Source organism: Panicum hallii, chromosome 2 (assembly GCF_002211085.1).
Source record: "Panicum hallii strain FIL2 chromosome 2, PHallii_v3.1, whole genome shotgun sequence".
In the NCBI taxonomy this organism is placed as follows: Eukaryota; Viridiplantae; Streptophyta; class Magnoliopsida; order Poales; family Poaceae; genus Panicum; species Panicum hallii.
Genome location: NC_038043.1, coordinates 525,492 through 552,135, shown reverse-complemented (window position 1 = coordinate 552,135; position 26,644 = coordinate 525,492). Strand labels below are relative to the sequence as shown.

At 48.3% G+C, this 26,644-nt stretch overlaps 5 protein-coding genes across 6 annotated transcripts; 3 read left to right on the top strand and 2 right to left on the bottom strand.

Annotated features, from left to right (window-relative positions):
- Positions 1-1,345: 1,345 nt before the first annotated feature.
- LOC112883279 (peroxidase 50-like) lies at positions 1,346-3,822 on the bottom strand. Of its 2 annotated transcripts, none has more exons than XM_025948560.1 (4): positions 3,783-3,822; positions 2,540-3,025; positions 2,302-2,467; positions 1,346-2,115 (listed from the first exon to the last, which is right to left on the bottom strand). In XM_025948560.1, the coding sequence occupies exons 1-4, from the start codon at positions 3,801-3,803 to the stop codon at positions 1,484-1,486; spliced, it is 1,305 nt and encodes a 434-aa protein (XP_025804345.1). In that variant the 5' UTR covers positions 3,804-3,822; the 3' UTR covers positions 1,346-1,483. The 2 variants fall into 2 exon arrangements, with proteins under 2 accessions (XP_025804345.1, XP_025804346.1); XM_025948561.1 differs by having other exon boundaries at positions 1,346-1,881.
- On the bottom strand, positions 3,735-4,926 carry LOC112883280 (peroxidase 50-like). The gene has a single exon (XM_025948562.1). It carries the CDS (start codon positions 4,914-4,916, stop codon positions 3,924-3,926), a length of 993 nt encoding a protein of 330 aa, XP_025804347.1. The 5' UTR covers positions 4,917-4,926; the 3' UTR covers positions 3,735-3,923.
- Positions 4,927-16,080: 11,154 nt separating this feature from the next.
- On the top strand, positions 16,081-16,794 carry LOC112879965. The gene has a single exon (XM_025944408.1). The coding sequence runs from the start codon at positions 16,081-16,083 to the stop codon at positions 16,792-16,794; it is 714 nt and encodes a 237-aa protein (XP_025800193.1).
- A 1,691-nt stretch (positions 16,795-18,485) lies between these two features.
- On the top strand, positions 18,486-19,668 carry LOC112879964. The gene has a single exon (XM_025944407.1). The coding sequence runs from the start codon at positions 18,486-18,488 to the stop codon at positions 19,617-19,619; it is 1,134 nt and encodes a 377-aa protein (XP_025800192.1). The 3' UTR covers positions 19,620-19,668.
- A 482-nt stretch (positions 19,669-20,150) lies between these two features.
- LOC112880157 (casein kinase II subunit alpha) lies at positions 20,151-26,473 on the top strand. The gene is made up of 10 exons (XM_025944653.1): positions 20,151-20,462; positions 21,797-21,926; positions 22,074-22,268; positions 22,595-22,752; positions 24,919-25,009; positions 25,121-25,186; positions 25,432-25,514; positions 25,600-25,663; positions 25,753-25,821; positions 26,123-26,473. Exons 1-10 carry the CDS (start codon positions 20,377-20,379, stop codon positions 26,177-26,179), a joined length of 999 nt encoding a protein of 332 aa, XP_025800438.1. The 5' UTR covers positions 20,151-20,376; the 3' UTR covers positions 26,180-26,473.
- The last annotated feature ends 171 nt before the right edge of the window (positions 26,474-26,644 follow it).

Sequence of the window (26,644 nt, the reverse complement as noted above, 5' to 3'; positions counted from 1 at the left end):
AATGCTTAGCCACTACTTGAGCCATTTCAAGTGACATGACAAGTGTGTTAGAATGCGTAGCGGAATGTGGTGCGGCTTGTTATACTCATGGGTCGGCTCCCTTACAGGTCTAGGTCCACTGGAGCCCAACCAACTAAGGTCTCGAGCCTAACTCAACCCAAAAGACTAGTCTGATGGGTGAGGGCTGCCTCGTCTTATATGTTGTGCTTCCTCATCATCAATTTTTGATATGGGACTAAATCTAACAATCTCCGCCGTTACACATCGGGTCCAACTCTTCCATCACAAACAACTATGTGATCTCCCAGAAGACATTCTACCAGGCCCCGAGTCCAACTCTCCAGTCACACACAACCCGTGTGACCTTCCGGAGACGTTCACGGGCTCTCCCATCACCATGTGACCCTGGAGATATTCCAGATTTTCTAGCATTCGGCTCTGATACCACTTGTTAGAGTGTCCAGCGGAATCCGACCCGTCCCGCTGTACCCTCGAGCCGGTGTCCTACCAGGCCCAGGTCCACCGGAGCCCAACCAACCAAGCTCTCGAGCCTAACTCAACCCAAATGCCATCAATTTCCGATATGGGATTAAATCTATCAAAGTGTATAAATTAGGTCGGTGTTGACGGGTGTGGTCGGCATGTCTAGCAAGGGACGTACATCTGTGCTAATTGCTGATGAGTGTGCATCAGCGTCTTTGCCTAATTCTGTTGGTGTTGGGCCATCCACCAGATGTAAACAAAATAAAATAACGCAAAGCTACGAGAGGGCTTCCCTTTGAGATTATCCAAAGGACAGTAATTACAATGTGCATGTCAGATCGAGAGCGACTAGCGTTCGTTGGACCCTTTTGAGTAAGCACAACACAACTGTGTTTCAGACAATAGTTTGTCATGCATGCCATGAGCCCATCGAAACGTGCAATTTGATAGCATGACCAGTCTGAAAAAGCTGAGATACAATAAGGTGTCGGCCTAATCTGCATCGCTTGGTCAGTCTGCATGTCTGTGTTCATTTGTTTTTTATTTTTCTTCTCGTCTCGTATCAGAGATGTCCATGTACGAGAGCAGGCAGAATGGGGGCATTCCCTGCAATACAGATGAGCTGCATGTCAGCCTCAAAACTGCTGTGCACGACAACTACTCCAGCTTCAAAACTTGTCAACAAACCGCGTTCCGCTGACTCATAATTTTTTTTTTGTAGATTGTCACAACTTTCAACCAAACCGCGTTATTCTGCATGCGCACTGATAATTTCTTTTTTTTTGTTAATACCACACAAAAGGAAAATATTCTGCATGCCATTGTCACAATCCTGTTGTTGCCAGCTATAATCTGTATGCATTTAGAGTTCCCAATAAATAGTACAGACTTGAATATTTTTGGCTTTGTTTCCTCCAAACAGGTCTGAAGAAACTTTTTTTTAGCGGAGGTATGAAGAAACTGGGTTACATTACAAATTAGCTCGGCAATTGAAAAATAGTCAGTTGAGCACTGCGCAGTTGCGGCGGATGTTCCCTTGGGCCCCCGTCTTGACCGCGACCCGGCCCAGCTTGGTGATGGCCTCCACGAAGGCCCGGTTGAACGCCGCGGCGCTCCGGGCCCAGGCGTCGACGGTGGGCTTGGACCTCGGGTCGGTGTAGAGCACCTGGTCGGAGGCCAGCAGGCCCTTCCCGCCCTGCAGGTTTCGGAAGTACTGGTTGTCGAAGGCCACCGGCGTGACGGGGTCCATGGACACGGCGGCCCGCGGGTCGACGTTCGCCGGGCACTCCGCCTGCAGCTGCGCCGCGTAGCCCCGGTCCAGCGTCGGGTCCGGCGCCGACGGCCCCCGGAGCCGGCCAGAGAAGGTGCCGCAGTGCGCCAGCCCCACCGTGTGACCCGCTGCATCAAAACCATCACATGCATCGAGGCTGTCGTCGTCAGATCGTTGGCGTCCTTGGATCGGAGATGATCGGGTGTGTTGTACGGTAGCGGCGCTAGGTTCCAGAACAGGAAATAAAGGGAATAAGGCATGGCATGGACGAGCTGGATTGCGATTGGATTGGATCATGTGCAGTGCAGGCTGTTGGATTGGAGGTAGCGGCCACGGTTGCTTGCATGGTTGTGCTTGCCTAACTGCCAAGCACAAGCTAACAGTTGATAGTGGAACGAAAGCTAACTTCTTTTTTCCTCAAAAGTGCTGCATGCGCTTCTCATCAGAGAGCCCACTGATGATTGAGAGCGTGGCATGCATCACTACTATCCAGTTGCCTTGGCTTGCAAGACGGGGAATTGAACTACAGAGAGTGTTGTTAATCGTACCTGAGAGGGCGATCATGTCGGCCTGCGAGAGCCCGTTGGCCGCGAAGATCTTGTTGAGCTGGTCCAGGTTGAAGAAGGGCGCCGGAAGCTTGCCGTCGACGCTGCTCTTCGTCGAGCTCAGCCCGTCCAGCCGCCCCAGCTCCACCGCGTACGACGGCCCGCCGGCCTGAGTGCACGCGCGAGCAAACTGTCAGCTTGGATTTGCTTGGTTCCGGTTACCAGGGCGACGGCGGCGTACCAGGGCGATGGCGTCTCTGGTGGCCATGGCGAGGATGTCGGCGCATGACACCCTGTTCCGGCACTGCGGCACGGCGTCGACGGCCGCCTTGGCCCTGATGACGGTGTCGAAGCCGTCGCCGGCCAGGGACAGGTTGTTGGGGTGGTCCTTCTCCGCGGTGTTATTCCCAGCCGACGCCACGATCACCGACGCGTCGCAGCCCTGGACGAAGCAGTCGTGGAAGAAGAGGCGCACGGTGGCGCCGATGGTGGTGCCGGTCTGCTGGACCTTCTTCGCCACGACGCCGCGCACGATGGACTCCACGCTGGGGCAGACGCCGGCGTAGTAGTTGCGCCGGAGTGGCTGCGCCGCGCACGGCGGGGCGCTGCCCGCCGCGGCGAGCGCCAGCGCGAGGAGCGCCGCCGCAAGCCTCACGCTGCCGGCGCCCATACTGCTGGACCTCATCTTCGCTTGCTTGTACCGTCGTCGCCAACAAATGACGCCCGCCTATATGTATGCAGCGTGGTCTCCGTATTAGTACACGCTTTAATTCGTTGCCTGAAACCAAAAAGGCTATGATACTGTTTGGATGGGCTAAAATTAATTTTTAACCATCATTAAACATCATATATCTTGCTAAAAATTAACCATGTGTTGTTTGGATACAGAGCTAATAAATTGCTAAAAGTTAGGTCGCATTTTAGCAACATATTTGGATCAGCTAGTGCTAATTTATAGCTGGCTAAAAATTAGCAATGGAATCCAAACGCTTCCTACGTATTAGGTGCTGAGAAAAGAAGCCCTTAGTGCGAAGCAAGGGGATAGTGGTGACCACGATACGACGGGTCACAGTGGTATTGGTGGTACATGGGATAAGATAAGGTCACTAACCGTGCAGATAGATTTTTGCCAAGATTTTAAGATAAAATGCTATAGGCACAAAAGCTATGAATATTTTCAATTAATTACGCACAGAGCGCATGGAACTAAAGGAAAATTTTATGAACACAAATATTTCAATAAAATGTTCGGTCTCTACGAGGACATGTCTCCATATTCAATAAAAAAAATCCTCCATCTTTTTACTCCCTCCGTTTCTAAACTATTAGTTATTTTGGCTTTTGTAGATTCATAACTTTTGCTATACATCTACATGTATATTATGTTTAGGTGCACAGCAAAATCTACGAATCTGAGTTAGAAAAGCCAGAGCGACTGATAATAATTTGAGAAAAAATATAATAATAATTTGCTTGATACACACCAGATGAGAGCGTGCGAACATCAGACCGCCGAATGCTGTGTTCGCTACAGCAGGGGATGGGCTTGCCTATTGTACTAATCTCCTTTCCTAAGCTACTAAGTTAAAAAATCATAATCACATCTAGTGTATGTAGATAGAAGCTCAATCGAGCACTGCGCAGTTGCGTCGGATGTTCCCCTGGGCCCCCATCTTGACCCCGATCCGGCCCATCTTGGTGATGGCCGTCACGAAGGCCCGGCCGAACGCCTCGCTGCTCTGGGCCCAGGCGTCCACCGTGGGCCTGGACCTCGGGTCCGTGTACAGCACCTGGTCGGACGCGAGCAGGCCCATCCCGTCCCGCAGGTTCCGGAAGTACTGGTTGTCGAACGCCCGCGGCGTCACCACGTCCATGGTGACGGCCACCCGCGGGTCCACGCCGTCGGGGCACCACGCCCGCAGCCGCGCCGCCAGGCTCCGGTTCAGCGCCGGGTCCGGCGCCGAGGGCCCCCGGATCCGCCCGGCGAACGCGCCGCAGTGCGCGAACCCCACCGTGTGCCCCGCCGAGAGCGCGATCATGTCGGTCTGCGACAGCCCGTTGGCGGCGAACAGCGCGGTGAGCTGGTCCAGGTCGGACGACGGCGGCGCCAGCCTGCCGTCGACGCTGCTCGCTGCCGAGCGCAGACCGTCGAGCCGCCCCAGCTCCACCGCGTACGACGGGCCGCCGGCCAGCGCGATGGCGTCCCGGGCGGCCATCGCGAGGATGTCCGCGCAGGAGACCCGGCCCCGGCACCGCGGCACGGCGTCGACGGCGGCCCTGGCGCGGAGGACGGTGTCGAAGCCGTCGCCGGCCAGGGACAGGTTCACCGGGTGGTCCTTCTCCGCGGTGGAGTTGGGCGTGGACGCCACGATCACCGACGCGTCGCAGCCCTCCACGAAGCAGTCGTGGAAGAAGAGGTGCACCGTGGCGCCCACGGTGATGAACGTCTCCCGGTACTTCCGGGCCACGGCGCCGCGCACGATGGACTCCACCTCCGGGCACACGCCCGCGTAGTAGTTGCGCCGGAGCTGAGCCGCGCGCACCGTCGCGCTGGCTGCTGCCACAACCAGGAGGAGAGCCGCCGCCGCCGCGGGCCTCGCGATGCCGCCGCCGCCCATTGTTCCTTTTCCTTTGCCTGGCGTCGTCGCTCGGTGAATTTGTAGGCTATATATATGCAGTTGTTCGTCCGGTGTGACGGAAGTGGTGAAGTGAATCGTGATGACGACGACGTGCACCCCCGGCGGCCGGCGGGGTAGAGTAGTGGGCGGTGTAGTGGTAGATTGGGGACACCCGTCACCATGGCTGCCTATCTTGCAACCACAGGATGAGCGAGGTGGGTGTTGTTTTCAACAAAGGTAAACGATCGAATGTGCTCGAGGAGCACTAGCTGATGAGCTTGTTGGCACTCCATGCCTCCACTGAAAAAAAAAGCTTCTTTAATGAATTTGGTGGAAACCTAATAAGTGCCTTGCCTACACAGAGGAGTAGTGGATTTAGATGACGGATTACGTGTCATGAAAATGTGATGCCAATTACGAGTCAGTGGCTTTGCCACTCTTACTGTCTTACAGGTAGTTAGCTAGAGCCTATAGGTATATAAACTTCCTTGGATTTGCATGCTTAACTTGGAAAACATCTTTCCTAAATATTCCTTACTTTTATATACTTCTAGTGGCATAGAAGCATATACAAAATTTACGAGCAATCCAAGTGCAACGTATATGTTGTCCAAAATTTACGACGTATAGAAGCAGTACTGCGGAGGGAACTCACTCGCTGACGCGTGGACCCAAGTGCAGTGGGGCCCACACATCAGTGAGGCAGGGTTCCTCTATCGTACCGCATAGGAGCTACTTCCATTCCAGTCGGGGCAGCCCATGATTTTCCCTTTTTCTTTTATATTTTTATTACTTTCCTCGACACTTTGTTATCTTTTTATTTTGTTCTGATCAATATGATGATCTATCCTTGTGTATTTTCTTGCATACAATTTTTTTCTTTATTTGGAACATTTTCTAAATAATGTGACTATGTACTAATAATGTGAATTGATAAGATAATGTTTGTTGATCGTGAATGACTAAACCCGAGAGAACTGCTTGTCGGGTAAGAATGCAAGCTGGTCAATGTGGAGTGCTTGAATTTTTTTTTCCTGTAATAATTGTATTCTGTTACTTTGTACCATAGTGTGAATTAATTAAATGATACTGACAAGAGTGTGAATGGCTAAGACCCAAGAGAAATATGAGAATTGGCAGTCATTAGCTAAGCTATCCTATACATTTCAGCTTGCAAGTCACTAGCTCGAGAACGTACGTTGCTCGTATATAGAGCTAAACGTGTGGTTGTGATCAAGAGCCTATCACGCACGTACCTTACAAATTCAAGGATGCCACTTGTGGTGGTGCAAGTTGTACGATATATAGATAGGGAGTTCTAAAATGTTACAAGTTGTTAGCTTCTTGTCTTGTACATAATCTTGGTCTCTCTAAATATCTTATCTCAGTTATATATTGTCTAACAGGGGCAGGTAAGAGTGCAACCTGCTGGTCACCGCAGCGTGCTTGAATTGTTTTGTAATTGTATTTCATCACTTTGTATTGATAGTGTCGATTAATTATATATGACTAGCCTATCAACCCGTGCTGCCGCACGGGCTCATTAAAATTAATATAAAAATAAAATTTATAACTAATAATTATAATTATCTATCACATGCTCTCTTTCATCTATTAAATATTCTAACGTACAATACTCTAAACATACATGCTCATCATTATCTAGTTGTAATATGTTTAGTTAGTTTACTTTGTATCACACCTATTTGATATGTATTTAATTGAATAAGCTATAACATAAAAATTAGTATTTTTATATCTTGCCTATACATAACACGCACCATGGGTAGTATTTTTATAAAAGTAATAACATAAATAATATATTAGTAATGATAGATATAGTAATTTAGAATTTATATTGGTGCACTTTAAGATTTTATTATAATTATATAACTTAGATTCAGATTTAGAAGTTACTTTAATTTTTAATAATAACACAATTAGATAATTTCTATACAAACTTAGGGGGTTATTGGATATTATTTTTATAATGGCATGAAGATTAGGGGTTACTTTAGATTTTTTTTACAATGGCAGAGGTGGGTAATTTAGATACATGTTTAGGGGGCTACTTTAGCCTATTTTGATATGGCAAAGGTGGGTAATTTACTATATATATGATTAGAGTTGTCAGATTGATTGTCAGATGTTTTTATTTTTTATGAGAATTTCTAGGATTTCTTTATTTTTTTAGAGTGTCCATTTAGGATCCTAAATGGCTTCAAAAGGAAATAATAGTAAGATACATCAGGATGTGAATGGTTAAGACCGAATAGAAGCATGCATGCATGAGAATTGACAATGCATCTACCAAGCCCATTAATTTTCTCTCATACATAATTATTTCAATTGCAAACTAGTTGCGATAGCAAGCCGCTAGCTCGCTAATGCATGATTTTGTCTATCGTATAGCTTAGGTCGTGTTTGGATCACCTAATGGACTAGACTTTTCCACATGAACATCTATCATATAGCTTACCACGTTATTAGCTAGCTTTCCTATACAACATGATCTAGGACTCTAAATATCTTATCTCAATTTATAGCGGGGGCAAGGGCAGGTAAGAGTGCGAGCTGGCCTGTTACTGCACAGTGCTCGAATTGTTTGGGAATTGTATTACATCATGCACCTTGTACTAGTAATATATATATAACACGACATGTGGGAGACCGATCAAGCAATCGGCATCAGATGTCTTCAACGCCATTGAAGAAACAAGAAAACGTACGTTCGTGAAGATTTCAGTGGAGTAGTTGATGAAGCAAGCAGGAGAGGACTCTGAGGATGATTTCGGTCTCCTGCAGATGCACAGGTTCATTCCCCGCAGGCCTACGAGATCTCGGCGACCGGTACATAGTCCCCAAGTTGGTGGTGATCCGCCTGTACCACCACGCCTACTCATCAGACCACGACCACCTCAAGAAGATGGAGAAGGTGAAGCGCGCGGCTGGAGACCATCTCAGCAAGCGCTGGGGGGACCAGGTCTCACCTGATCAAGTCTACAGGGCTGTCCTCGTCCCGCAAGCTCTACGCCGACCGCGTCCTGCCGCCGGGCATGGGGGATGATCCTCACGACGGGTACTTTGCGGCGATGCTGTTCTTTGATGCCTGTTTCTTTCTGTATTACATGGAAGCTTGGGTTGTTGATACAGCAGCTGCTCTTCTCCAACCGAGCCTGCATCGACAATGACATCATGCTGCTGGAGAACCAGCTCCCTTGGCTGGTTGTCCAAGCCATCATCGATTCTCTCCCGCAAGATCAAACAGAACGCTACATGAAAGCTTTCGAGGGATTCATTGCATTTTGTGTGGGATGAACCACGACCGCCGCATCTCCTTGGTCTCCTCCGACGCTACAAAACGGGAAAGGAAGGGATCCCACCGAAATGGCCCCATGTCAGCAAGGTCTCAGCGTCTAGCGCCGTCGAGCTTGCGGAGATCGGCATCAAGTTGACAGCCAGCGAGACGGCCCTGTTCACGGACATGGACGTCAGGGAGAGAGGACCCTTGTGCGGCAAGCTCTCCCCGGCGCCGCTGTCCTTGAACAACACGAGGTCATGCTGCCTCGTCAACATGGCGGCCTTCGAGGTGGCCACCGTCTCGAGCTACCGAGACCATCCCGACTGCACCGCCGTCTGCTCATACCTCGCCCCTTCAGCATGTTCATGCTCCAGGAGGAGGACGTGAAGGATCGAGCTGCGAGCCAAGCGCATCCTGCACGGCCACCAGACCAACCAGGAGATGCTGGCCTTCTTCAAGAGCGTCTTCAAGCACCTCCCTGACACCGGCTTCCGTTTCGCCTACATCATGGCGCGTATTCAGGAGTACAAGCAGAGCAGGTGGGTGCCGATCGACCAAAGTGCACAAGTTTAGTACAGCCACATGTCGACCATCGTCACGATACGGGGTACCGCCAGTGCTGTTGTGGCTATCTTCCACGCCCTCCCCAGCCTCAACCAAAGCCACAGGAACGATATTATTCCTGGACAATACCTGTCGGTCCTACTACCACCACCATCATCATTTTATTATATATATATATAATATACAGCCCTCGATCCATCTGCAGGCCGGCAAATAGGAATATTAGTTATGTTCCTATTCGATCTGCAGTCGTAGAGTGTTTGCTATACTCATCATATTTTACTTTATTTTATCTGTTGCTGTTGCACGTGCCTTATAAATATATTGATTAGCATATAAATATATATATATATTATATACCACTAGCACAGTGCCCGTGCGTTGCTACGGGTAATATAAATTTTACATGGACCTATATAAGACCATCAACTTTGTGCTCTTTCACTCCATGTACAGGCTATGTCGTGACCGTGTGATGGCGTGAGGCATTGATGGTGTGATTCCGATTGATTTGTCTGGGTTCCGATTGGTATTCCGATTGATTTGCCCGGATTTCAATTAGGATTCCAATTGATTTGTCCGGTTCCGATTAGGATTCCGATTGCCAGACCAAGAAATCATTGCTTGCTTTAGAAATAGTAGAGATAGAGATAGAGATATGTATTTTGTAATAACATAGTACGTGTCGGACGAGGACTTCAGTCTTTTTCTATTTTACTCGCCAAATGCTAATTCTAAATAGTTTCGGACTCTTAACTCAACACCCCGATTTCGATTAGAATTTCGATTGACGGACCAAAGAATCACTTTAGCAATAAAGTAGAGAATAGAGTTAGAGTTAGAGATAGAGATAGAGATAGAGATATAGAAGAGCTTTATCGATAATCTCAACAAATACACATGGACCTATCTTCTTAGATGAAATGCTTTCAAGTGTAACTAAGCACTTGTCATGATGGTTGCTATTTGACCTGTAATCTTGCCACAGATCATGTTATTTCTAGAAATAAGTGAGGTTTATCGTTTCAAAGTGTAATAACCTATTATCTTAGTTTTGGCCAATAAAAGGTGTTTCCACATCCAATCTGAATGCCAACAAAAGGAGCACTCCACATGATAGTTGCATGAAACCCTGATAAATTATTAACAGCTCTTCTGTCTGGTTCATTTAATAAAAATAGCTTCATGAAACGATTGGATGATAATTTTTTTCACTCAAAGAACAGAGCCAGATCCATGACCATGCATACATGAGAAATTTAACCGGCACCAGATCAATTCACTTTATCACACTGCTGACACACTCACTCCATGCATACACGCAGCGTCGGGGCCTACACTAGCTAGGTGCCAGCGCTGCTCGCTTAACCCCACAAGACCATTTCGCCACCTCACAAGCAACCTTGACGAACAACAACCGCAACAAACTCGGCACGTACAGCGTGACAAGACCAACCATTCCAGCCCGCGGCGGGACGACGACGGCGCCGCCATCCAGACCGGAGTCGTCGCAGCGGTGGCGGAGGAGTAGGAGGAACCGGTCCATGCCGGCGGAGGCCCTCTCCAGCTTCCGCAGCGCGCGGCCCAGCCTGCCCATGTCGTCGTCTCCCAGCAGCGCCATCCTCGCGGCCCGGACGCCGAGCCACAGCGCGTTGCCGGCCGCTGCCGCCGCCGGCTCCTCCGAGCGCCTCCGCAGGCGGAACGAGCGCGCCACCTCCCGGCCCTCCCGCGCGGCGTCCCGGAGGTTCCGCAGCCACCACCGCAGCGGCCAGCTCATCACCATGGCCGCCGGGACGCGCTCCGCCTCCGAGACCATGCAGTCGACCTCCATCACCAGCCAGTCCAGGTGCTCCAGCTGCTCGTCCACGCAGTTCAGCTCGCCGTAGCTGCTGACTACGGTTGCCACGGCGCTGTCGGCTATGCTGCCCGTGGCGGCGGACACGACCGTCTCTTCCCATGCCCGCTTCCTGCACGACGCCGGCGACGGCATCGATGATTGAGATGACCGAGCTGAGCGTGGCTTTTACGAACTAGCTAGCTGGTTCACATCAAATAAATAAGTAGCTACCAGCAGTTGATAGTCATTTGATCAAAGGCACCTTGATTCCACCGCCTGGAGATGTGTCCGAAAATTCTGAGGCAGCCGGCCGGTCCGGTACGGGTTGAACTCTCGGCACCTTGATTCCACCGCACCATCAAGAGGTTGGCATGATGCGCGAAACTGCATGGACACTTCCAGCAGGATGACGCAAATCCAATCAGAATAATTCAGAACCGGTGTCTTCCCCAAAGACCACCATAGCTGGAAATCATAGCCCTAATCGAAGGAGACGCCTGTTGATTTTTGTTTTGTTGCGAAGGAGATGCAGGCTCATATCATATGATGCTGCATGCTGAGGTTCGTGGGGATGACGAAAACAAGAATAACAGCGCAAGAACCGCAACTAACCAAGCAGACAGGCTAGCTAGCTAGGACTGTTATTCTTAGTGATTGACTAAGTGCTAGATAGCTCGGTGATTAGCTAAACAAAGATAGAACTTAGGACTAACCGAGAGCGAAACAGAGAGAGGGAGAGATATATGGCGTACCTCCGGTCGATGAGCCGGGTTCGCCATTGTTAGCCATGGCGGAGATGAAGCCGAGCCGGAGTCGAGGTCGAGGAAGAAATTGCAGCGGCGATGTAGTGCAGAGGCGGCGGTGCTTCCCGTCGCTTCAGCGCCGCTCTTAGATCGGATCGGGCTAGGGTTTTAGGTGGGGCTACAGGCAACACGGTGAACCTCGTACCGCGTGCCCCGGCCCCCACCTCTTCCTTTTATTTTGGCGCTGCACAACGGGGCCCCACATGCCATTGGCTTGGCTGTGCGCCCCCGATCAGGGCGCGTAACGAACTCCGGATCGGTCGTTGGACCGATCCGGGATGAGATCAAACTAACATTCTCCCCTTTGATCTCAACTCACTTTCCCACTTCTTACGTCCGATTTCATCCAGATCAATGCATCGAGCATGCCTCGTCTCAACAGATGTTACTGTTGGATTAACAGCCACAACACACTTTTCTGTTTGAAATAGAACCTTACTTTTGGGCCCTTGCTGTCCAGAAATCATACGCTTTCCCGTAAACCCATGCCGGCTAAGTGTTCTCTGAACACATTAGGTGGTAAGCCTTTTGTGAGCGGATCTGCTAACATCTTCTTTGTGCTCAAATACTCAAGACTGATTGTATGATCCTGGATTTGCTCTTTAACAACATAAAACTTTATGTCAATGTGTTTGGCAGCTCCATTTGACTTGTTGTTGTGAGCGTAAAATACTGCAGTCTCATTGTCGCAGGACATCTTTAGTGGTTTTTTATGCTGTCAACCACTCTTAATCCGGGTATAAATTTCTTTAGCCATTTAACCTGCCCCAATGCCTCGTAACAAGCTATGAATTCTGTATACATCGTAGATGATGCAGTGACTGTCTGTTTGGAGCTTTTCACGATATAGCTCCGCCTGCGAGAGTGAACACATAGCCTGACGTGGATTTTCTGTCATCCTTATCTCCCGCAAAGTCTGAGTCTGAATAACCCTCTATCACTAGTGATTCAGATCTCCTGTATGTTAGTATGAGGTCTTTCGTTCCTTGCACATAACGCAAGGCTTTCTTAACCATTTTCCAGTGTTCTATCCCTGGATTACTCTGGAATCTGCCAAGTACCCCGTTGACAAATGCTAAGTCAGGACACGTACATACTTGAGCATACTGTAGACTTCCGACAGCTGAAGCATATGGTACCGCTTTCATCTGATCGATTTCATACTGATTTCTGGGATACTGAAATTTTCCATAACTATCGCCCTTGACTATAGGAGCAGGTGTTGGCTTACTCGCATGCATACCGTATTTCTTTAGTACCTTTTCTAGGTATGCTTTCTGCTATAATCCTAAAATCCCCTTGCTTCATTCTCGGTGAATCTCAATTCCTAAAACGAATGAAGCTTCACCTAAATCTTTCATATCGAATTTTGAGAACAAGAATTTCTTTGTCTCCAATAGCAGATCAATATCACTGCTAGCAAGCAGAATATCATCCACATACAGAATAAGGAAAATGAATCTTCTATTCTTAAACTTTGCGTAAATGCAGTTGTCCTCCTTATTTTCCTTGAAACCAAACTTTCTTACGGTTTCATCGAATTTCAAATACCACTGTCTGGAGGCTTGCTTTAATCCATAAATGGATTTCTTTAGACGACATCCTATCTTTTCTTTTTCTTCCACGACAAAATCTTTTGGTTGTGCCATGTAAACATTCTCATAAAGATCCCCGTTGAGGAACGCCGTCTTTACATCCATCTGATATAACTCTAAATTATAATGTGCCACTAATGCCATTATAATTCTGAAGGAATCCTTACATGAAACAGGAGAAAATGTTTCATTATAATCTATCCCTTCTCTTTGCGTGAAACCTTTCGCCACAAGTCGCGCTTTATATCTTTCTATATTCCCTTTAGAGTCACATTTTGTCTTGTAGACCCATTTACAGCCTACTGTTTTGGATCCTTTAGGAATTTCTTCTAGATCCCAAACATCGTTGGTACTCATCGATTTCATTTCATCTTTCATGGCTTCCAACCATTCAGATGAATGAACACTTCTCATGACTTCTTCAAATGAAGTGGGGTCACCCTCCATTTGAATTTCCTCGCTATTATAGATTTCATAATCGTTCGAAATAGCGGGCTTTCTTTTTCTTTAAGATCTTCTCGGTGCCTCAGCTATCGGCACCTCTTCTACCTGGGGCTGCTGTTGCTCCCCCTCATGTGCGGCTATCGGTTCTGTCGGATCCTGAAGGACAGATTCCTGATTCTGACTCGTCGCCGCAGCTGGAGAACTAACAACAGGTGCTGACACCGTAGGTGAAGCAGCAACAGGCAACACGAAAAATGGATCCTGGATCATCGGAGTAGGTACAAAAACCCGCTTCTCCTCAAGGTCAATCTTTCGAGTTACCGTGCTCCCCCTCATCAGCTGATCCTCCAAAAAGACAGCGTGTCTCGTTTCTACGAACTTTGTATATCCATTAGAACAGTAGAAATGATAACCCTTCAACTTTTCTGGATAGCCAATAAAATGGCAACTTACTGTCTTAGGGTCTAACTTTCCAATACTTGGATTAAATACTTTCGCCACAGCTGGACAGTCCCACACATGTAAATAATTTAGTGTGGGTTTTCTCCCAATCCATAACTCATACGGTGTTTTATGCACCGACTTACTCGGTACGCGATTAAGAATATGAATAGCGGTTTTTAACGCCTCCATCCATAAATTAATCGGTAACGTGGAGTAGCTTAGCATACTTCTCACCATATCCATTAAGGTACGGTTACGTCTTTCAGCGACTCCATTTTGCTGAGGCTCACCCGGTGTAGAATACTGAGCTACTATTCCATTTTCCTGTAGAAATCTTGCAAAGGGTCTAGGAATTTGGCCATACGGGGTGTGTCGACCGCAGTACTCACCTCCACGGTCAGATCTTACTACTTTTATCTTAAGATTTTGCTGATTTTCTACTTCAGCTTTAAAAATCTTGAATTTATCCAACGCTTCTGATCTTTTTTTAATTGGATAAATATAGCCATAACGCGAAAAATCATCTGTAAACGTTATAAACGAATCATAACCGTCTACAGACTTTATAGGAAATGGACTACAGATATCTGTGTGCACTATCTTCAAAACCCCTGAACTGCGTTTGGCTCCTTTCTTTATCTTCTTAACGTACATTCCTTTAACGCAATCGACGCAATGTTCTTCATCTGAAAAATCTAACGGATGGAGGAATATTTTCTTTAATTAATCTCTCAATTCTCCCCCTCGAAATATGGCCGAAACGACAGTGCCATAATTTCGCTGAATTTTCGTTATTGCATTGTTTGCGCTTATTACTTGCGTCGTTAGTCGTGCGTTCAATACTCGTAGTATTGGTAACAGAATTCACAATCTCATGCATAGGCAACATATAAAGTTTGTCTTGTCGGATGGTAAGACCAACACACTGACTATTAAATATAATCTCACATTGTTCTTTGCCAAAATGGCAATCATAACCATCATCTGCCAAACATGATACTGAAATTAAGTTTCTAGATAAAGAGGGTACATAAAGAACATTATGCAACTGGAGACTAAAGCCGTTCTCTAATTCTAACGTGAGTTGACAAACTGCTTCAACATTGGCTCTAACTCCATTGGCGACTTTCAGCTATCTATCCCCTCTTTGCAGCATCGTCCTTGTACTTATACCATGTAAAGAATTAGCAACATTAAGTAGCACCTGAGTCAATCCACCAAGTAGATTTAGAATAACTTACGTACAGGATCTCATCTATAAATGTGATAACATCCTCACCTTTCTTAATTAAATATTTTAGAAAGTCTGGGCAGTCTTTCTTGTAGTGTCCTGTCTCGTGACACCACATGCATTGATCTTTCTCAATGTGCGGTTGATCTTTCTTTGCACCCTTGCCTGGGTGAGTCGAAGAAGAAGAAGAAGTGGAACCTCGTTTGAACTGAGGTTTCCCTTGTGGCCTCGTGTATTTATCAGAAGAGTTGTTTCTTTTGTTGTGCCTAACATAGTTGAGCGTGTCACCATGCGAGGCTTTAAATCTTTCCTCTTCTTGCATGCACATCGCGATGAGCTTCTCTAGGTCCCATGTCTCTGGGCTGATGTTGTAGTTAACAACGAAGGTTTTAAACTCTTTTGGCAGGGAGGCCAGAACCAAATGGACAACGAAAGTATGAGGAAGCTCCATGTCCATAGGTTTGAGCTCTGATACCATTGTTATTCTTAGGGATCGACTAAGTGCTAGATAGCTCGGTGATTAGCTAAACAAAGATAGAACTTAGGACTAACCGAGAGCGAAACAGAGAGAGGGAGAGATATATGGCGTACCTCCGGTCGATGAGCCGGGTTCGCCATTGTTAGCCATGGCGGAGATGAAGCCGAGCCGAAGTCGAGGTCGAGGAAGAAATTGCAGCGGCGATGTAGTGCAGAGGCGGCGGTGCTTCCCGTCGCTTCAGCGCCGCTCTTAGATCGGATCGGGCTAGGGTTTTAGGTGGGGCTACAGGCAACGCGGTGAACCTCGTACCGCGTGCCCCGGCCCCCACCTCTTCCTTTTATTTTAGCGCTGCGCGACGGGAGCCCACATGCCATTGGCTTGGCTGTGCGCCTCCGATCAGGGCGCGTAACGGACTCCGGATCGGTCGTTGGACCGATCCGGGATGAGATCAAACTAACAAGGACGACATGGGAGCTGTGCTCTCGGTGGTGATGGGCCAAGCCATTTCCCGGATGGTCTCCATGGTGCTCGGCAGGTACCGCGCTAGGGCGAGCGCCGGCGACCAGCTCGAGCACCTTGGCTTGCTGGCCATCATGCTCCACAGCACCGTAGAGGAGGCCGAGCGCGTGCATATCCGGAGCCGGTGGCTGCGCAGGTGGCTTTGGAGGCTCCGCGACGCCGCTCTCGACGGCGACGAGGTGCTGCAGTCCTTGAGGCAGCAGCGTATAGCAGGGGAGGCTGCAGCCACCGGCAACAGGCTGTGGAACGCCGGGAAGCGGGTCTTCCGGTCGGCAAAGAGCTTGCTATTCACCGGCGACAACAGCATGGAACGGCTGAGCGGCGCCGTGACGAGGTTGGAGAGGACGTCCATGGGCATCGCTGGCTTCCTAAAACTGCTCATGTCAGAAACCAGGCGATCAATGCGAAGAACCCAGCAGCCACTACCAGCTGGGGCAGATGACAGTGACGACGACGACGACGATGGAAGCAATGATGACGCGCCGGACAGGAAAACCAACATTCGGCTCAGGACAACACTGGATGGATCGGAATCGGAACTCCAGCACGATGCTGCTCATCAGATTGGCAGCATGATAAGGATCGGCCTGATGATGGTGATGCAGAATGTCTGGCAAGTCATCGCAGGCTCAGGACGCCACCCGCCGACTGGCCTTTTCTGACGTCGGAGCCGGACATGGAGAAGCTACGTGTCCTGGTGAACCGTATCCGCACAGCTGTTGAGACCAGTGACAGGGTGGAGGTTCACGGCAGCCGCTGGCTGGCAAAGTGGCCCCGCGAGCTGCAGCCTCATGTTAGTCAGGATCGCTGCCATGGCTCAAGGGTTGTCGTCTGAGACAGTAAGCAGCGACGAATTTAGAATTTCTAGTTAGGGTGATCTAATAGGGCACGTCTTTTAAATATTTAGTGAATAAATCAATCTAATTTTATCAAAAAGTATAAATTCTCACTTTTTCCTTCTCAATTCAATTATCAATTGTTGTGCATAAAAGGAAATTATTAGCTATTTTTTCTTAGTAATAAATAAAGATATATATGGAAAAAATCAGGGGATAAAGGTCTTTGGGCCAATTATCAGGGTGGGCCGGGTCCGATCTAGGTATGGACCGGATGTTTGCTAAAGTTTGCCAAAAGTAAGAGCAACTCCAACAAGATATCTATTTGCCCTGTCATCTAAACATCAGAGCTTTCGAATAGCTTGAAAAGAAAATTGTAGTGATTGTAACAATTTGGCAACCCTTACCCCTCAACAAAAAGTTTTCTGAGCAAGCTTGAACTTGTCACCTACATGAAACATATCCGTTATGAAATTCCGGGTTGGTACAAAATGTATTACCAAACTACTACTTTGTCCCAACAAAAAATGCAATTCTGGATATGCACCTAGACGTCACATTGACCATTAATTTCTACTGTTTTAATAAGCTAACAATGTTCCACTCCATAACAAAACCGTTCCAACTAAATAGTTTAATTGTTTTTGTGGTACGAATTATTTGTTTCAGAAAAAACAAAAGTGACAACTACTGCTCGTTGATCACAATCCACCCGTGCACAAATCGACAGTAAAAAAATTGTGATTGAACAAGTTCGGTGTTTCAATTTTCAAGCATCCTTAATATAGGATGCATGCACAAATATTAAGATTTATTTATAGCATGTAGAAATAGTAGAGTCATATAATATCTGAAGATACATGATATAAGATTCTAAATTCTGATCACAATTTTGATTATTAACTATTCATCTTAATTTGTTAATGAAATTCTGATGCTTACCTTTCTCATAATTATTAGCCCATGCAGCTGGTGAAAGGTCCAGAATAGCTTCATACTACTTCCTCAGTGCCAAATATTAGTTATTTTAGTTTTATAGGTTCATAATTTTTACTATACATCTACATATATGTTATGTCCAGAGAAAAGTTAAAACAATTAATAATTTAATTAGGACGGAGAGAGTACCTGGTAACAAGGATCGTGGTGATAACGTGTAGGAGGATGTGCATATATACATTCCAACGAACTTACAGATTCAAGAGCATTCGTATACTCATTTTTTGCCCTTTATTTTCACACGCAGGAGCGAATTTTATTTATGATGCGCATGCACGCACTGCCTGGGGATGTCCGAAAAATTATAAAGCGATTAATTTTGTGTCCTCGAGTGCACCGCACCATTCAAATTGGCATGACGCTCTGAGCAATGGGAGAAGGTGGCCAAGATGGGAAGACGACCGATCTCCATCAGATCACGTCGACAAGAAAGAACGCGCTTTATCTGCACGCCCAATCCTATTTATCAGTAAGGTTGCATTGTTCCTTATAGTAGTAAGCAACACCAAGCGTTCGCAATGTCTCGGCCGAAGCGCAAGGTCGCCGAGCTCGGCGAGCACGCGCTCTCGGCGGCGGTGGGCGACGTCGTGGCCCGGACCATGTCCGCGGCGGTCGGCAGGTACGACGCGCATGCGGCCGTCGACGACCAGCTGGAGCGCCTGGGCACGCTGGTCATCATGGTGCGCAGCGCCGTGGACGAGGCCGAGCGCGTTCACGTCTCCGGCTGGTGGCTGCGCCGCTGGCTCTGGAAGCTCCGCGACGCCGCGCTCGACGGCGACGAGGTGCTGCGGCTCTTCCGGCAGCGGCGGCAGGCCGAGCTGGCGGCCGAGATGGGGCGCGGCGGGCTCTGGAACGCCGCCACGCGCGTCGCGCGGTCGGCGAGGAGCCTGGTGCAGCCCCGCGGCGGCGGGGACGTTGTGCACCGGCTGGGCCGCACGGTGGCGCGGTTGGAGAAGCTCTGCGCGGGCCTCGGCGACTTCCTCAAGCTGCTCGAGCTGGAGATCATGAGGTCGCTGCGGGCGCCCCCGCCGTCCGGTCCCGCAGAAGTTCGAGGCCACGGCGGCGATCTGGCGGAGTCCATCACCCTCAGTCATCAGGACCACACGAGCCTCGACGGATCGGAGTCCGAGCTCGACCTGTCCTACATTTCGGACGACGAGGAGTGTATTTCGCAAGCGGAGTACATTGCATGCACGGTAGCGATCGGCCTGCAGATCGTGACCCGAAAGCTCCGGCGAGCGACGGGCAGGCTGAGGACGCCGGCGCCGCCCGGCTCGTGCAGTAATCCCCTGGTACCACCGGGGCTGGAGCCGGACACGGGCAGGCTGCAGGGGATGGTGGCCGACATCCGCGACGCCGTGGGCATCGGCGGCAGGGCGGGGGTCGACGGCAAGCGCAGGTGGCTCGCGGAGTGGCGCCGCGAGCTGCAGGCCGTGGCGGAGAGGGCCGACCGCGTGCTGCAGCAGCTCGCCGTGCCGCTGGCGCCTACCCCTGCGCAAGCAGGTGGTGGTGGAGACGAAGCTGGTGCGGCGACTTCGCTCGGCGACGATGGGGCGTGGAGGACGGCGCGGAGTGTGGAGACGGCAGCGGCCCATCTGAGAGCCTATGTCACGTTGGTCAGGCTCGCTGTCGTGGCTAATGCCGTGGCCTAGCTCGTCGAACACAATTCATTAGAGGATGGAATCTCTGATAATCGAAGCAATGCATTGTTCAGACTTGGAAAATCGAATTACAAAATGAAGGCAATCTTTTGGTGAGGACACTGTTAATTTCCAGCTGAAATCACACAGCGCAACATGATCGGTTCTTCTTCGCTTTGCTGCAGGTTTTTTTTTTTTGATAAGATGCAGGCTTGTGTTGGCGTGCCCCGGCTTACAAACGAATGGTCCCCTTCAAAAAAAAAACTTCAATCAAAAAACAAACAAACAAACGGTGAGCTCGCAATTCTTCTTGGTCGGCCGGAGATGAGATGACCTCGACAGATCGTGCTCGTCGTCGTCGAGGCAAGAAAATGAGGAATCTGATCGCCGCCATCCCTTTCCCTTTCGGCGGCTTCCACTCGCCATCCCCTGCCGGCGGACAAAAGCCGCTTGGGGCCCGCCCGAGCCGGGTGGGCCCACGCGTCAGCCACCGCATCTCACGTGTCCCCCACCCCACCAATATCCCCCAAACTCCTTTCTTTTCCGGGAGAGGAAAGAGAGAGAGGAGATTCCTCCCTCCCTCTCCCCCCTTCCCCTCCCTCCTCGTCGAAACCCTAGCCCCGCCTCGCCGCCGGCGGTGGCGTCCGCCTGACCACAGGTGCGCCGCCCAGCCCCGCCATCCCGCCGTACTTCTCCTAACACTCTCCCCGCCGCGCGCTCCCTCCCGGAGCCGTCGCGCCCGCCGCCGGATCCGGATCGGCCGGCCGCCATGTCGAAGGCCAGGGTCTACACCGACGTCAACGTGCTGCGCCCCAAGGAGTACTGGGACTACGAGGCGCTCACCGTCCAATGGGGGTCAGTCATCATCCCTTCCCCTCCCCTCCCTTGAATCCTCCTCCCTAGCTTAAAGTTTCATTTTTTTTTCACCGTGGTACGAGCGTGTGTCCGTGTGGCGAATTGCTTGGTCGGTTCGTAAGGTTGGGCTCAGTAGGCTGTTCAGGTGGAGTTCAAAGACCTGATTGTGATTGCCTCGGTGCTTATCTTGATTGGGTCGCGTGGTTTGTTAGGTACACATGTTCGATTTAGTATCAGGCAACTGGCACGGTAATGAGCTAGTTAGGCTGAACTCCCTGATAACATAGGTGCTATTTAATTGCACCCTCCAATCGCTCTGTATCCGCCGCTGATTATTAGGTTTCGAAGCGTTATTTATGAGCTTAAAGGTATCCATAACAGAGATATCATGGAAGATTCATCGCATGCTTATGCTGCGAATATATTACTTTCGCCATTCACCTTAATTAAGAAGCTGAGTGTGTTTTGTTATCTTGCGTGACAGCGTGTTCCTTTCCTTAGTTTTGCAGTTTGTTGATTGATTTGGCTTCCATTAAACTGGTTTCGATGCCCATAGTTGTAGCCAGCCAACTTCCGTTATTACTAACTCGTTTCCCAGAACATATATGGGTATTTCATATATGCTGATTCTGTGTAGTCTTAAAGGACAAAAGGAGCAACCTACAACTCTTTTTGCAGCTGCATTGACAGCTCTGTAGAGCAGCACACAACGAATAAAATCTAGCTCATGCATGGAATCTACTGCAATACCCATGGTTTCTGTATTACTAAATGCGCTTAGCTCACTGAGTTAATTTAAGATTGTAATCAGCACTTGATATTTATAGTGACAATAGAGTTTCGCTGCAGTCTGCTTTACCGTTGAGCCTGGCATGGTTTATTACTGCTTTAATGTTCATATATGTAGTTATCAGGACTTGAGTCAAACAGTTTTAGGTAGAATAAAAGTGGGGTACGCCAAACATGCAAAGGGATATCACCCTTAGAATATGTCAAGGACTGGTGTTTTCTCTTTTCTCTGTGGTCTGCACCTTCCTAGTTCCAAATACGGAAGAATATGCCCTGTTCCCACCCCGACGGAACTAAACTGAAATTATCTTGAACACATGGATTTTTTAAGCTTGCAGTTGTGCACATTTCTGCCTCACAACATTAATTCTATTCTCATCCTGCAAAATTCTAATTTAAATAATTTATTTAGTTACCACTCTCAGTCCTTTGGACAATCATGCTGTGACTGACAGCTTTAAACTTTTTTTTACTATATTGTGCAGTTATGTTTCCCAACCCATTAAAGTATTAGTTTCTGACAAGTTTGATGTCTCTTTGATCAGTGAGCAGGATGACTATGAAGTTGTCAGGAAAGTTGGTAGAGGAAAGTACAGCGAAGTCTTTGAGGGCATCAATGTTAACAACAATGAGAAATGCATCATTAAGATCCTGAAGCCTGTGAAGAAAAAGAAGGTAGACCTGAATCCTATTATTTGTTCTTTATAGTTATCCCTTGAGCCTACTGCTTAGCAAGAACAGGCTACTGTTTTCATTACATGTGTTTAGCTTTTGATGGCATTCTTATCGAGATTTTAACCTACACCTCTCATGCTGGTGCAGATCAAAAGAGAAATTAAAATCCTTCAGAATCTTTGTGGAGGCCCTAACATTGTGAAGCTGCTTGATATTGTTAGAGATCAGCACTCAAAAACACCCAGCTTGATCTTTGAATATGTCAACAACACAGATTTCAAAGTGCTTTACCCAACATTGACAGATTATGACATTCGCTATTACATCTACGAGTTACTCAAGGTTTGATTCCTATCTTTTTCTTATTGTGTAACAGGACAATGACTAATATACTTCCTTCTCCAAAGAAGTCTTGGTAACCCCAGTTTGCTCTGGACTAAAGGCTTGTTCTATGTTGTTTGTGTAAAGAAGCCTTGGTAATTTAGAATGATCTATATCTTTGTTGAGTTCCAATGTCCCAATAGTTTCTTATTTGAATGCATTGTGAAGGAAATGGGAATTCTGCCTATGTAACAAATGACCACACTAAGTTACTTTTGATTTGATTATCATGTACTTGTAGTGAATCTGGCTCCAGTTATCTTACTGTTTCTTTTTTATGTGCGCAGGCATTAGATTACTGCCATTCACAAGGTATTATGCACCGAGATGTGAAGCCTCACAATGTTATGATAGATCATGAGCTTCGTAAACTCCGGCTGATAGATTGGGGCCTTGCTGAATTCTATCATCCTGGCAAGGAATATAATGTCCGTGTTGCCTCAAGGTAGCTGCAGAACTTTCAAAATAGTGTTGCTGGTCACTTTCAACAAAAAAATAATATCACTGGTTCAGTATTATTGCACTGACTAATTAACAGCAAAACCTTTGTAATGTGGAATTTTTGAGTCGCAATTAGTGAGACTATAATACACTTAATGCACTATTTATTTCTTAATTCTTACGCCTTTACTACAAGACTAAATTTCAGTTGTTTTAAACTCACATTTTTGTGACTTGTGGTTCATTTTGTGCACTTTTTTTTCAGCAAACATATGGATTAAGAACATAACGTTAAATGGTGATACTACTGTAAGATTGTGTATAATGTGTGGGATGTATTGCATTGAGCCCCTTGGGCGGTATATATGGAGTACAAAGACTTAGGGGGTAAGCCACCTCCCCTATACATATGGCAGTCCGGGATTACATATCCTAACCTACCAAATATAACCCCCCCCCCCCCCCCCCCCGCCGCAGTCGTAGCGGTAGCAACACGAACGAATAGACAGGAGAACAATGGAGTCATCCCCCCAGTCGGAACGCCAGTGCGAATGCTTCGACTGGACTAGCTCATGCAAATGAGAGCCCTTTAGTGCCGAAGTAGCCAAGGTTGAGGTGGACGTGGTCGAAGCCGTGGAGGAGGGCGCAGGTCCGAAGCGTCAACAGAGGCATGCGAGTACACAAAATCAGCAGCTTCTTGCCGAGAACAGCTGCAGGACGGTAAACGGCGGATGGTGATGGTAGACGAGGCAGCTGAAAAGCGCTCGTGCGTCCTCCTTCAGCAACATTGGAGGTGGTGTCCGCGCGAAAACGGCAGTAGGCGTGAAGTCGGACCGGAGACCAACATGACGACGATCAGCAGCATGGGTGGCGCCACCACCTGTAAAGGCGACGACACCGGTGATGGCTTGATCACGAGCATCGATGCTGCAGCCTTTGAGGGCGTGCAACGACAACCTTGTCCTCAAGAGTGTCCACGATGAAGCGACGACGTACAGCAGGGCAACGCAACCCGATCTCTGATCGGGAAAAAGAAAAATAGCAGCAACAAGAGGCTCGCGGGTACAATCTCGGGTGCACCTAGTGATGCCCCCCAACCTTATCCTCATGACAAAGGGAGAGAGAGGCAAAGCAAAGGGGCGAGACCCGCCCGCTAGCGAACTCGACCGGGTGGGGTGCAGCCCGAGCGGTGTCCTCCTCCAGCTGCGTGGCGGGCCAGTGGCCCCATGAGCTGCCCCCGCAGCCACATCCTCGCGAGCATGGCGGTGGCGGAAGCGGCACTGAGGACGAAGGGGATGGTGCCCGACAACGCGGAGGAGAGAGCCGGCGAGGGAAGGGCGGAGCTCCCACGGTACGGCGGCCCGCCATCGATGGCGGAGAAGCAGCACGGTGGAGCGGGGCCAGGCGGGTTGTTGCATCCCGGCGACGACGACATTAGGCTGCGTAGTTGGGGCATTGCCCCCGCGGCTCCAACGGCAACCGGAGGTGGCGCGCGGCTGTCGGGCGCCCCCAATGGTGCGGCGGCGGCTCGGCGCCCCCACCGTGCACCACCGCAGCCGCACACTCGCGCTCAAGGGCAGCGGTGGTGGCGGCGCTAGAGGAGGAGATTGGGGGTCAGGCCTGTCGCACGACAGGGGTGACGAAGACGGCGGCGCTCGCGGCAGATCCTGGCGGCGATGGAAGAGGTAGGTCCCCTGCTGCTACTTGACCACGACGACGCGGCGGATCGGATGCATTGGCCGCGCATCCTACGAGGGCGCTGCCCCCGGCGGAGATCGATCTCCCCGGGGGCGGCGCGCGGCAGCGGAAGCGGAGGCCTAGGGTTTGTAACCTAGTCTTGTGATACCATGTAAGATTGTGTATAATGCGTGAGATGTATTGCATTGAGCCCCTTAGGAGGTATATATGGAGTACAGAGATTTGGGGGGTAAGGCACCTCCCCGATACATATGGCAATCCGGGATTACATATCCTAACCTACTAAATATACTCTAACAATTATGACTGCACTATATGGCTTCTGTTGTCACAGAATAAAATGAATGTCATTCTACAGTGAATCATATGGCTCACTTGTCTCTAGAGCATGCAGTTTCCATATTTGCTCTTTTGACCTTCCTCACCCTTTCTTTCTCAACGTTTTTATTTGTTATTTTCAACTGGAATTCAGGTATTTCAAGGGACCTGAGCTTCTTGTTGACTTGCAAGATTATGACTACTCTTTGGACATGTGGAGTCTTGGCTGCATGTTTGCTGGAATGGTATTATTCGCACGATTATCCTACCTATTTGTTGTCCATAGCTTCATATATTTCGGATGATTTATTTGAAATAACTGATATTCATTGTTGACCATATGCTGCCAACTACAGATATTTCGTAAGGAACCATTTTTCTATGGCCATGACAACCATGATCAGCTTGTTAAGATTGCTAAGGTATTACTTCAGATTTTTTTCATTTAGCTATCTATGTTGCTTATGTTTTCCGTGTGATGTAGCCAGCAACATCGCTTTATCTGTCGCTGTTAGTTCCCGTTGAATTTAGAAGCAACAGTTTGGACTATTCTTTTTTAAAGGAGCTTATACTCTGGAAAATATTAGTTGTTTATTTTTAGTCTGCTATATCTGCAGAACTTTTTGAAGCATCAGCATTAATTATTGTCACATTCCGTTATTACCAGGTACTTGGAACAGATGGGCTGAATGCATATTTGAACAAGTACAGAATTGAGCTTGACCCTCAGCTTGAAGCCCTCGTTGGAAGGTTCAGTATACCATGGCTCACCAGGCCTTTGATGCAACATAATTATTTATGTGAAGTACATTTACATCCTTTTTTTTTAATGCAGGCATAGCAGGAAACCCTGGTCAAAGTTTATTAATGCGGATAACCAACACCTAGTATCTCCTGAGGTGGTGTCCTAATGGCTCTTGCATTTCAAATTTACTTAACTAGGATCTGCAGTTCTCGGCTCTAACTTTGTTTCTTTGTTTATCTGTAGGCCATAGATTTCCTTGACAAGCTTCTGCGTTATGATCACCAGGACAGGCTTACTGCACGTGAAGCAATGGTAAGTGTCCTTATGCTAATTTTGGTGCGTGACAACTCAAATGTCACTGGCTGCTCACTAGTCTAAACATCCCATTTGACATTTGCTAGTCTAGCATCACTGAAACAGAATGTCTCCAGATTCTCAGTTGTGCATGGTAATTTTGGCTGAGCATTTTGGTTTCTGAGCCAGAGCTTTTGCACACAAATTTATAAGGCCCAACACATTTATTTGATTTATGCTGCCTAGTATTTCCTCTTGATAATTTATTAATGTTGCCAAGTCTGTCTCATCTTATAACTGGATACCTGTATTCTTGTAGGTGCACCCATACTTCCAACAAGTGAGAGCCGCAGAGAACAGCAGGACGCGCGCATAGCCAGCGGCAATGGCAGAGACGCGCTAACCGATCATCAGCTGCGCTCCATCGATCTTCAGTCATATAATAGCGGTTGGGTCACTTGAAAGAAACAAAAGATTGTGAGGGAGCCTCTGTTGTTGCCTGTCTTTAACCGCATTGAGAAAGAACGCAAATTTATTCGGGTTGTGAGCTTGAGATGTGATTGCGAACATTATTCATGTAAGGTGGTTGCCATAAAACGTCATCTGTTCGCAGATTGTCCTACTGTATTATTGAGCTTGCAAAGAATACCAACCTTTTGTTTGGACTCCATCGAGCTCTCGTGGGTTATTTCCTCTCTTTACCTTAAGAAATGCCATGTCTATTGGCACCCTTTGCCCTTACAAATGTTTCCTTCCTTCCCCTAGCTAGAAAGTCTGAGCCAAGAAACCAAAGACGACTTGCAAAATTTGGCTTAAATGAACTTTCAGGTGATTTGTGAGT